Source organism: Ammospiza nelsoni, chromosome 8 (assembly GCF_027579445.1).
Source record: "Ammospiza nelsoni isolate bAmmNel1 chromosome 8, bAmmNel1.pri, whole genome shotgun sequence".
NCBI lineage: Eukaryota > Metazoa > Chordata > Aves > Passeriformes > Passerellidae > Ammospiza > Ammospiza nelsoni.
In genome coordinates, this window is record NC_080640.1 from 7,912,983 (window position 1) to 7,925,027 (window position 12,045).

The 12,045-nt window shown below is 40.5% G+C and overlaps 1 protein-coding gene across 2 annotated transcripts in view; it reads right to left on the reverse strand.

The window, feature by feature from the left end:
• Nucleotides 1–3,200: 3,200 nt before the first annotated feature.
• The window catches only part of FHIP2A (FHF complex subunit HOOK interacting protein 2A), a 33,908-nt gene continuing 25,063 nt past the window's right edge, over nt 3,201–12,045 (reverse strand). For both annotated transcript variants that reach the window (XM_059476725.1, XM_059476724.1), the window contains 4 exons: nt 10,780–10,923; nt 8,081–8,221; nt 7,253–7,356; nt 3,201–7,165 (listed from right to left, as the gene is read on the reverse strand). In XM_059476725.1, the coding sequence (XP_059332708.1) occupies nt 7,060–7,165; nt 7,253–7,356; nt 8,081–8,221; nt 10,780–10,923 (495 nt within the window). In that variant the 3' untranslated portion in view covers nt 3,201–7,059. The remainder of the gene's footprint in view (nt 7,166–7,252; nt 7,357–8,080; nt 8,222–10,779; nt 10,924–12,045) is intronic.

Here is a 12,045-nt window from a genome sequence, read left to right on the forward strand (position 1 = left end):
TTATTTAATGATCTAAGCTGAGATCATGGCTCCAGAGAAGCAGACATTATATATATATATATATATATATATATATATATATATATATATAAAGAAACTTCTCACACAATTTTGATGCATTATTTAGCCAGTATCACTACTACTTTTCCTAAATTTTGGCAAAAAGTCAGGGAACAGCAGAGTTCTAAGTGTTGATGGAAGGTCTTATTTACCAACAGCAAAGCTGCCTTCTGCTGGATGTCTGAAAGGGTAATACTTCAGTTATTACTGGCTTAAATATGTGTCTTATATGATCCTGCTAAGTTTTTGCCAGTGTAAGCAAGGGATGACTGCATTCCTTAGTAATTTGTGTTTGGTTGTTTGAACAAAGAAACAGCATAAAATAATAAAGTTTAAGCAATTGGAAATATTATAGATACGACACATTTCACATCTATTGTATATATTATATAACTGGATATGAAATATGTTTCTCCTCTCATTGGTTTATCTTTTCTTTGGTGGTAACTCTTTAAAATACCTTCTGAGAGTTACAAACTGTTGTATTTCCCTTGGTCCCAGACAAGTTGTCCCACACATGCCAGAGCTGATCCAGGTCCTGTCCCTGTGCTGAGCTGGCACCAAACACAGCTGATGGGAAGCTCAGAACTGCTGCCAGGTCAGTAGAAGATATTGGTATAAGTGTCTTTCTTTTAAACATGTCCAGGCTTTCTGGTTTTCTTCAGTAACCATTTTTTTTTTCTTAATTTTCATCCCCGTTTTTCCTTCTGAAAAAAAAAAAATTATCAAAAATGCCACGGTGAGTTTGCAAAGCAGAGAGGGGAGATTGTGTGCATTTCTACTGACAGCAAAATTTCCATAAATTTCAGTGTGTCCAGGTTTTCCCTCTGAGCACTCCACCATGTTTGCTATGCAGATGGGATTTCCTCCTGTACGGATCCTGTGCAGATCCTGCAGCTGGACCTGGGTGGGCAGAAGCAGCTCTGATTTCATCCGTGCTGTCTATAACCCTCCCTGCCTGCTCAGCTGCACAAACTGCTGACTACTGAATCCTCAAGGTGAAGGACAAGACGAAAAACATTTTCAGGGATTTGAAAGGATGGAATTAACAAGGCAGGAGAATGTAAGTTTAAAAGCCAGGATAAACAATACAAAGATTTTTTTCCTTTCAGGAAGCTGAAAGGAAAATTGTCTGGAAATGTGCAGTTGATGGACAGCCTGCTAACAGTAAAAACAGGAGTCTCTGAAACGCTAGGAAATAAAAATTCATGACCCAAATTAAGAAATGTGAACTTGACAGGTGCTTCCTGTGGATGTGGAGATGAGGGAGGTAGAAGAGGGTTTCTCAAGTAAAGGATAATGACGATGCAGAGAGCAGGTAATTTGTTTCTGCTCTCCAAGGCTGCTCAGCATGGGGGGATCCTGCCCTGCTAATCAAGCCGTGCCCCGCTGCGTGCGATGGGTGCTGCATCTGCGCAGGGGCTCTTGTGGCACTGAGTGCAAAGCTGAAAATTGCTTTCCTCAGGCTGCAGCAACTTCCCTCATTTCCAGGAGATGCTCAAGGGATCAGTCCATCTCCCTGCTTTCCAGCAGAACAAACCCAAGCCATGCTGGAATCGTTCCTCAGCTGGGAGTCTGAGGGTGTAACTGTGTGTTTGCCTCACTTCACTGACAGGCTGATTCCCTCGTGAGAATGTGCCAGCCTAGCAAGGGCAATCAAACAGTGAGACGCCACAATCCAAGATTTTATCCTAACAGACCTGACTCCAAAGGCCCATATCTAACTCCAAAGGCAACCAGTCAAAACATGTAAAATTTAAAATTTCACACTCCCTTTTTGGCATTTCCAAGAAGCTTGACACCTGAAAATTTTAATCCACCATATGCTTCACTTGATTCCTGAACTGCTCTTCAGTTCTTCCAGCATTCAAAGGGAGCCTCAGCTGATAAAAGATGCACCAGGAACACACGGTTCAGGCTGAAAGGGCTCATACAACCTGGGACAGATTCACTTCACTGAGCATTAATCCACTTTAATCCAATTGGATCACATACCAAACCAGCAAAATCCTTGAGGCTTTGACAGCACCAGTTCTGCTGATATTTAAAGGTTAACAAAATCAGTAGATCCTGTGCTTCTTGTATCTACACTGAGAACTCTGGCTGATAATCTGTACAATGAGTTAATGAATATGAAGTAGAGGCCACACACTGACAGCGCTCTTTTTTTTTCCCCCCAATAGGATGTAGAGCCACAAAATCTTGTATCAGAATGCAAGTGCCATAAGATAACCATGCTTCAATAACTCAGTCATTTCAAGAATATCAAAGTAAGGAAATAATATAAGATGCAAAGCATTCCATTTTGAGACAACTTCCTCACTGCTTGAGAAAGCAAAGTCTCCCTAAATCTCTGAATGCCTCATGCAGGCACAGCAGATAAATGATCTGGGGTGGGAGATGACAATCTCTGAGACCAGGAGGATGGGAGAAAGATGCAGAGAGCTAAACTGAAAGCTGTCAAGTGCATCATCTTGCTGTAGCACTGTTCTTATTAAAGATGTAAGAGCACTTGCAGCTGTTAAATACCGAGAAGGAACAGCTTAAAATCCAAGTGCAGCCCTCAGAGGGGATCCTACAGAGCAACAAGACTTTTTTAAAGACTGATAAAAAGTAGAAGGAAACCCAAAGTAGAAAAAACACACAACAAACACAATTTAAAAGTATTTAGAAACATACATAAACCCTGTGTATAAAAGCCTTCCTGGAAGGCCCAGAAGGAAGAAACGATGCTCGCTCATCCCCATGACATTTTTCTCCAACAAACCAATGCTGTGACTGACACACTCTGCACTCAAATGCAATAGAAAACTGAGCCCTTGACCAGCTGCAGCCTTTTTGGAGGGATATCAGGGCTCCCAGGAAAGAGCTGATGTTAATCTGTGCCCAGGATGGCTCCAGGATGGCTCCAGCCTGCCCATTCCCCCAGGTTTCCCATCCTCCTCCAAGAGCATGCTGATTCAGTCCAAGCCCTGCACAGCACAGGAAACAAGTTTATCCCAGAAGATGCTGTAGTGACAGACTCAAAATAAATGAGGACTTCAGGATCAAAGGCAAGATGTAAAATGTTAAAACATATTCTGTCTCAAGGTCACCCATACAAAAATTATTACGGATTCTGTAATAATAGAAGCAGTTGCTTCACTGAAATTAATTTATTTTGAGAATATCCCTTTTAATCCTCCATGCATTTTTTAGCACAAAAAGTTGAGTTTTATCACAACCTCCTTCATAAAAATTAATATTGTATGTCTGGTAATGTGGCTGTTTCAACAATTCCTCATTGGAAATTCCCACACCTGTGAAACCTTGGCAACACTGTTAGTAAGTGACCTACACAAAGTTTATTAGAAAATTTTTACTGAATATCCTCTGTTTAATGTAAACAAGGCAGGAGGCAAAACAAGGAGTATATATTTTATATAATTACACTATTTTACAGGGCACAGAAAGCATTGAGGACATGGTTTGAAAACCCTGTATGATATGCAATATCAGATATGGATTTTCCATGTAGCCCCAGGTCTACTCCAGGACCCTTTAATCTCACCAAGTCCTTCAGGTTAGTATTTCTTCTAGCAAAACAAAGAGCAATAATAAAATGTCACCTGTGAGATTGCACAGCAGGTTATGGTAGAAATTACCATGCACTTACAAAGCCATTCCATGATTACTTGTGCCCTGTAAAATGAAGTGTGGCAATCTTTACACTAATCATAGTGTAAGCAAGCTTGGGATTCTGGTCCTTTTATATATATATGTATATATATATACATAGGTGATGTACAACCAGACTCAAGCTGTGCATCAAGTCACAGCTTTTATATTGCACAGACAAATATAGAGTAAGAACATTACACAGACAGAATCTGAATACCAGGAATATTACAGTCATAGGAGAACCTAAGGACAAACTTGTTCTACCAGAGCTAGCACATGGCTTATTACAAAAATTTCTAAATCAGTCTAAATCAAATACATACTATAAATGAAAAAAAAAAAACAAAACAAAACAATGTTTCTATTTACACACATGTGCATCAAAGATTAGAATGTGGTTTGGATCTGCTTTTTGAAATAAAAAATTATTCTATCCCATCTCAAGTATTCTATTTAATACCAGTGGCCCCATTCTCTAAGGTGATGAGCACTTTCTTTCCCACTGACATCTGGAGGATCTGCACAAGCCATGAACTCTTCAGGCCAAGTATTTTCTCTGGTGGCCCTCTCTGGGTAATAAATAACCACATACAAACACATGCACACAAAAACAAAATGGGCTCCTCAATGACATGCATAGATCAAAAAGGTGAAAACATGGACCTGAACTAACTTCTAATCATTAAAAAAAAAGTGCATGAAAAATATCTCCACAAAAATAATTAAATGAGTTCCATCTCTTAAGAAAGATTAAAGCACTTTTACAAAAATAAAGGTCATTGTCATCGGGTATGGTAATAAGGGTTTGTAGGCAGCACTCACAAAAGCAGTTTAGGTTAAAGCAACTTTAAGGATTGCTTCAGTTGTGTGAGGATGGATCCACAGCCTGAATTTATGGGTGATCATAGTTCAATCTACTTATTTTCCTCATGGACAAGCTTAAGGAGCTGTGTTTGCAGCTCTGCAGTGCTGTGCATCAGAACACCACAGAGGCTGCAGCCTTTCAGGGTGATGAGTTCAGCTACCACTGAAAAGAGCCAAACCAAGGATGTGATGTTAATGCTTTCATTTGAGATCAGGCAACTCTTGAATGGCTTTATTAATTCTTATATTACTTGGAATGCTTGTTCAAGTTTTGTTTAACATTTCACTCACTTTCCTTTATAGCAGTATTATCACTTCCAGTTTCCACTGAAATTGGGACATTAGAAGTATTCTGGATTAAAAAAAAAAAAAGATGATTTGAGGAAAAAGTAATTAAGCTCAAGCAAAACCAACAAAGACCCAAATTCAGTACAGCATCAGCATTTCTGCTCAACTGCTTAACTTTGCACATGTAAAAAGATTGTGATTTAAGGAAAAAATACTTGAAATTAAGCTTATGTTTAACTGTTTTGCTGAATTGGGACCTTATAAATAACAAATGTATGCATTAAACATCACTCTGCATAGACATCAACATGTTCTAAACTGTGTCAGGTATTAAGTAAACTCCTAATGTGGACTGTCTGCAACGCAGATCACTAGAAATTATTTGCTATATTCAAGGTATGTTTCTCAAGAAGAAAAATGAAGTGTAATTTTTTCAAATTTTGTCCTACTATGCTACTTGGACCTGAAAACACTTGGAGCTAAATGCAGGAAAAACGCAGTAGGTGAAGAGGTAAAACTTTTGTTTGCTAGAGAAATGCAAAAGTGTTTGCAAAAGTGTCCCAGTACAGGCAGCCACTGAATACAGATTTTACCTACAAAAATGTTTCCCTAGTTCCAGAACTGCTTTCTCCAGCTGAACCTGTACTGGAAGCTTTTACAGCAGGATGCTCTTCACTGGTGACAAGAATAAATTTAGCCCATTAACTGTGACACTGCTCTAATTAACCTGCTAACTTAGAAGGTCTCTTAACATCCAGCTTCCATAAATATTAAAAAACAAGACCTCAAAGGCATAGATAAAGAGCAGAATCAGATTCTAGGTACAGTCATGTAAATCTAGAGGAATTCTAGTGACTGAATAAATTAGTCCATGTTTGCATATGAGCAATGACATCTGAAATGGGCATTAGCTGTGCAAACAGGGGGCAGGAAAGGAGGAAAGAAATGTAAACAGGAGCTGAGCTCTACCTGGCCTTGCTCAAAGGAGGGGAAAGGCGTTCTAGCCACGAGTGTGGGGAGCAGGACAGGTCACTGGGAGTGACTGCAAGGTCCAGCACAGCCACCTGCAGTGAGGACCCTCTGCAGGGCAGAAGCAAAGCTCCCTGAAGTGGCCTCTGCTTGTAATGCCAGTGCCTGCCCTGCCTGATGGCATTCTCAGGGAAAAGGGGTCACTGAGAGGCAGTCCTGCATCCCAGCACTGTGAAAAGCAGGTGCAAATTTTGGTCCTAAATAAGTTATCAATGCTTTAAGTGAGTTGGCATCACTGTGATGGTTAGATAAGCAATAAAAATGTCTCTCTAAAGAACAGAATGCTTATGCTGCTGATTTTCAAGGCACAAAAGATTCTTAAACCAATTCAGACTAATATCAATTTAAAAGAAATTAAAAATACTGTTTCAGCAACAACTACTTATGACCTATAATTAACCTATAATGTAAAGGTGACATGAGTCAAACAACTAGAGTTCCTATGTAAAAAGCTAAAGCAAATCTAGTTACATGGATGACCTGGAGACCAATCACTTGGAATGACAGAGACAAGCATGCTACAAACATGTACACTTCAGATATATTTGTTATGGATGTGATGCCGAACCGGGATTAATTTCTTTAGTATTGATCTTAGACTGATAGATTTCTTGGAGTAAACCAATGAGGAATCAAGCTCAGAGTTGTACTTCAGATCTACCAAGAGCAAAATGATCCCTCATTAACATCTCCTGTTGTATATGGATTGGTGGATTTTTTTCAACTTCTTCATTTTTAATAACATACGTTGTTACTATAGGTGTGTTTTTCTTTCATACATCCAACTGAAAAGAAGAAGAATTAACACATAAAAATGTTATAAAATTAATTTGCTTTTTTAAAAGTAATATGGTCACAAAGAGCAAATTGGTGCACATGAGCCCCAGGATATACAAGAGCCCAAACTCTCTAAACACTGTCATCAGTATGACCAAGGTCTGATGGCTGTGGTTCTTCATGCAGCTTTTGCAGCTCTTCACACAGAAATGCTGCCTGTTGGTATCTCCCCAAACGCTCATACTCCAAGTCCATTTGCAATCTCAACATCTGGTGAAAGCAACTCGTCTTGCCAACATCCCCTTTCGTGCCACTTTGCTGGAGGCACCCCCTTGTCTCTGGGTGCTGTCGGTGTCCCCGGGGGTGGCTGGCCAGGGCTGCTCAGGGCGTGGCTGAGGTGTGGTACTTGACAAAGGCGATCGCGGCCAGCTCCTTGCAGAACTCCTCCAGCACAATCACGCCCTCTAGTAACGTCATGTGGTCAATGCTGGACGGGAAGAGAATTGCAGGAATCAGGACTGGCACACACAAACCCAGCCACGCGTCTCGGAGAACGTGCAATGTGTTTACTCACATGGGCCCTTCTGGCTCCAAGCCCAGCAGGCGTTTTCTGACCAGCAGAAGTTTGGGAGTGAAATCTGGGATGCGCTGGATTCTAACCATGAGGTCCCCGACGACCTGTAAAGCCCAGGCCATCAACACACAAAGTTAACACCGATGGCAGCCTCAGTGCCCACTTCAGCATCCTCACAGAACAACCTGCAGAGAGGCTGCTCTGCCCAAAAAGAGGGTGAGTGAGTGCAGAAAGTAAAGAAATATAAAAGCCTTACTTGCACTTGTCACAAATAGCATTATTTGCTTTAATTACATCAATGATTAATTTGTCTTTTTAAATGTTGACATAGTCAATCAACCAGTGAATTCCTGGGCTTAGGGAAGGCACAAGAGGAGAGTGAAGGGTGTATTTTGTAACAGGGAGGGCTGCTGGGAGAGAGGGAGCCAAGCCCTCTGTTACTATTGGCAGCATCATTAACAGGCTTCTGACCAGCTTAATAACAGCTGGTGCGTGGGGTAAGCGAGGGATTCTGAGTGAGGACACTGCAGTGTGACCAGCCAGCACTTCTAGGATGCAAGTCTAGCAGGAAGAGATGGAACTGGAGAAGAAAGGGACTTTTGATAAATCCAGGACTTAACTGTCAAGAACACCCTTCATCAGAAAAAAAAGAGCATGAGCAGAGATACCCACGTAGGCCCAATCTTGATTCGAAATCAGCTTTCAATGACAAACATTTACCAACTTAAAATACCCAGCAATTACTACCACGAATGACAAAGTTATTAAAACATATTACTGCTGTACTTATTGCTGTGTAATTGTGTAATTATTGCTGTGTTTACTCACCCTGACAATCACAGAGAAGAGAGACTTGCAGCCAGAGGCGAGGTTGACGTAAGGATCCAAAAGGTATTCGTGTATGTGAGGATGGGGAAACAGGGACAGTTTGGACAACACTGAAGTAACTTGTAAATTTACATCATAGGGCTGCAAAAAGAGGGAAACACAGTGCTTAGTTATTTTCATGCTGCCTTCTTTTCATCCACCTCATGTTTATTTAACTACTAGTTTATTTAATTACCCTTTTTACACAGGGTTATGAATACATAAAGATAAAAAGTTAGATTAGAAGACAGGCCCAACCTCTGCTTTTCACAACAAGTGAAAATTCACAAGTGCTGTGAATATGACAGTTGGGCATTAGATGTTATTATCTGTATTGCTGCTACAACTACTTGAAGCTTTTGCACACTTGTTTATTGCCGGGCAAGTCTTCTTCCCATAAAATATTTCTTCAGCTAAAGAAATAGCATGCAATCAGCCTAGATTAAACATCTGCTTGCTTCTCCTGGGAAATGGTAAAGTATATGAGCTCAGGAAATTGCCAGAGACAAATCCATGTTTACAGCTAATATGTTATCTCTCTTCTACTTTATTTTTTCCTGGGAAAGAACCACTGCAGAAGGCCTGGCCATTTTGTGGCAGCAACCCATGGGAGATGGGACCAGTCCTGGGCTGGGAAAGCAGCAGGAAATTCTGAGCTTCTTGTCTACCTCCATTCCCCAAATCAATCAAATGGGAGAGGCAACACTGTCAGATGCTGGAAAATGCTTATCAGTCAAAAGGAATAAAACAGTATCTAAATTTCCAGGGGAAAAAAAATGCCTAGTTTAAAGGATTTGACCATTCTAGTAAGAAACTTATTTCCATAAAAGCAAGCATTTTCACCATGGCTTCTTTATGTTTCAAAACTTTTTTTTTGTCTTTGATTTTGCCGTCCCAGTGAAAACAAGCTGACATTTTAATTCAGCCCAGAATTTACAAACTAGTAGAACCTCCTTCCATTTCTTCAGTGGCAGAACAGACTAAGCTGACAAGAGAGGGACAGACATTCCTTTGGTACACCTCTGTGTCAATCCTTGCTGATCTAAGTGGATTACAGGGCCTCATTTAATCTCTGACTGCATATTGGCAGTAATACCCTCACTGGCATCATCACACTGAGAAGAGGAGGATTCAATGACCTCAAATTCTCATCTTTATGCTCTCAAGTTAGCATCCCACTGAAGAATAAGAGAACAGATTCTTCCCCCTTTCAGATCTGAGAGATTTGGATGAATTCAGGCTCAGATTAAGACAGATACATTTAGCCATGTCTGCATGTCTAAGCTCTCATTAGCTGACTCACCAGAGATCTGACACCTCATACCCTGCCCACACACAAACATCTCCTGCCATCTCAGAACTCCCAAGTATCTGCTGGTCTCTGGATGGTTCCACAGAGGGTGGATCCTGCAAGATCTGTGTTGGAACCACAAACTTCTGGGAATATCTTGGACACCACAAAAATGGCAACAGATAGCTGAGCTCAGGCACCTGAGTGGAGCTTTCAGTCCACAGAATTGAGGAAGCTGAGTGATTCACTTTGCACTGAAAGAGACACCTACTTGCCTTTCAGCCTAAGAGCCCCAGGGACTACTGGGGCTGCTCTGACAAAATTTCCACTGACTACATGTGCCCACATAAGTAATATTTAGGTATCTTATTCTTGAATTTGTTACCGCACACTATTGCATTGCAAAGTTGCCTCATAAATCTTTTGAAATGAAAGCACTTATTTCTTCCAGTCAGTGGCAGTTATTTCTGCACTTGGCACTCCAGCAATAGATTCATCCCAATCTCCTAACAAATGAAGCTTTCAGCCCCTGGACCACAGATGTTACAGGTAAAAGAGATCACTACATTTTGAGTTATTATTGCAGAGTTATTCTGCAGAGAGAGACAAAAATTCCTTCCATAAATCTATTCACTGCCTACCTAGCTGAACTGTAGGAGAAGGTCTTTAGAGCTGTTTGAGTCAGCCAATTCATTAGGAAGCTTTGAAGGTATGAGCATTATCTGGTGTTCACAAGAGGAGAAGGAAACAAAGGAGTAACACGTGCTGCATTGTTCTGACAGATTGCTGTTGTGATTCCAGCTAATTGAGAGCATTAAAGAAAGCTGCTTCTTCACACAGAGCTTTTATTTCTGTCCATATGTCAGCAGACTCAGTTAAATGGCCCCATATCAGATAAATTCTAAAAAAAAATCCCTGCAGCTAAAAAGATTAAACCCTGCAAATTTTGAAGTTCAGGAAATTAAAAAAAAAATCTTAGGGTACAGTCAGTTCTACAGAAATTTGTAATAGCAGGAGGAAGAAGGTAGTGTCTAGTACATGAGGTCTTTGAAACAAGTTACTTCACTTGTGTGCCTGAGCTATCTTATGTCAGAAATGAGGTTAGTGAGAACTACCACCTCTGCAAAGCTTTCTGGTATCACAGATTCATATCAGAGCTGATCTAGAAGCTACTCCTGGCTTCCTGCACATGTTCCCTGTGCACTTATATGTGCAAATGGCTCTTGTCAGGCTTATGACCAAGAAAGGGCACATTACACAATAATATGACACTATAATAGTGATGAGAATTCACAGGACCTGATGGTGATCAGCTCTTTAAAAGTGATCAAAGTGTCAAAAATTGAATTGTTAACTTGTTTTTTCTTACCTGATCAAGAATCCTGCCCATTCTTTCAAACAGAACTTTCAAGAAGTGTCCTTCAAAAAATGACGCTTCCAAATTGCACTTTTCCAAAGACCTGGGAGATCCAGGCCACTCCCACCGTAAGCAAACGACACAATAATCCCGGAACTACAAAAAAGTAGTGAGGAAAACACACTTCAATCTCCATGGAAACTGTTTCATCTCCTTTGATAGTCCATACACCTTAAAACCATAATCTGTAGCTAAATTATGAATCTAAGCTCAAAAAGATCAGTCATTCTAAAGTAAACACTATCAGTAAACCGCTATTAGCAGGCACCTCATTCTCCTGGGTATTCCTGCTACAAGGGTAGTTTGAAAAGCAGTGGGTGGAGAACAGAGCTCCCAAAAAGCAGCTGGGGCCAAAACACAAAGCAACACCAACAATACACAACCTGATCAGGGTTCTTTTGAAGCAGGAATTGCATTCTTAACCATCCTCTTGAGAGTAGATTTCCACACTTCTACTGCATTATGTGTAGCTGATCTTGCTATCCAAACCATTCTGCTCCCTAATTCCCAGGACAGGAAAGGCATGTGTACATGCAGAACATACAGACTAAAAGTATTTCAGGGCTTCCTCTCCCCTCTCTTTATTTCCTAACACCCCTGGCAGTTTTTCTCTACCTTGCCCCATATTTGCTTTGTGCTGCCTGATGCCTCTTGCAAGGAATTACACCTTGAAAGGAGCACAAGCTGAAGCAGAGAAAATAAAGAACACAGGAAGGAATAGAAGCAAAAGAATCAGAAAACAGACTCAAAAATTCTGCATTGATTGTAGCTTACCAACTACTGCAGGCTTCCAGGAATAGTAATAAGGAAGTGGAACAGCTATTTGGATGTAATAACAGCAACAGGCAGGGCTACTCTTAGGGGGGAAATATTTTAACAGTAGCCATACCATCGTCAGGAAGTGACAGAAAGCAATTCTGCTCTCTAATAACTCCCAGGACACTCTTTTTCCCAAGACATGAATGAAAGACGAAGATGATAAGTGGTTTCTGGCATCCAAAAATACAACATAGGGGAATTTTACATCAACCTTTGTTTCCTTATTCTCTACTTTCTATTCCCTCTCTTTTCAGGAGAGACTACAGATGAAGCAATATAAATATAAAAATCTAATGTCCCATCTTTAGCAGCTGATAACCTAATTCCAAGGTTAGGGAATTTTTGAATTACCTACTAGATACAGCTCTCAGTTACTCTGTTCCTTTGCATAGATTTTTC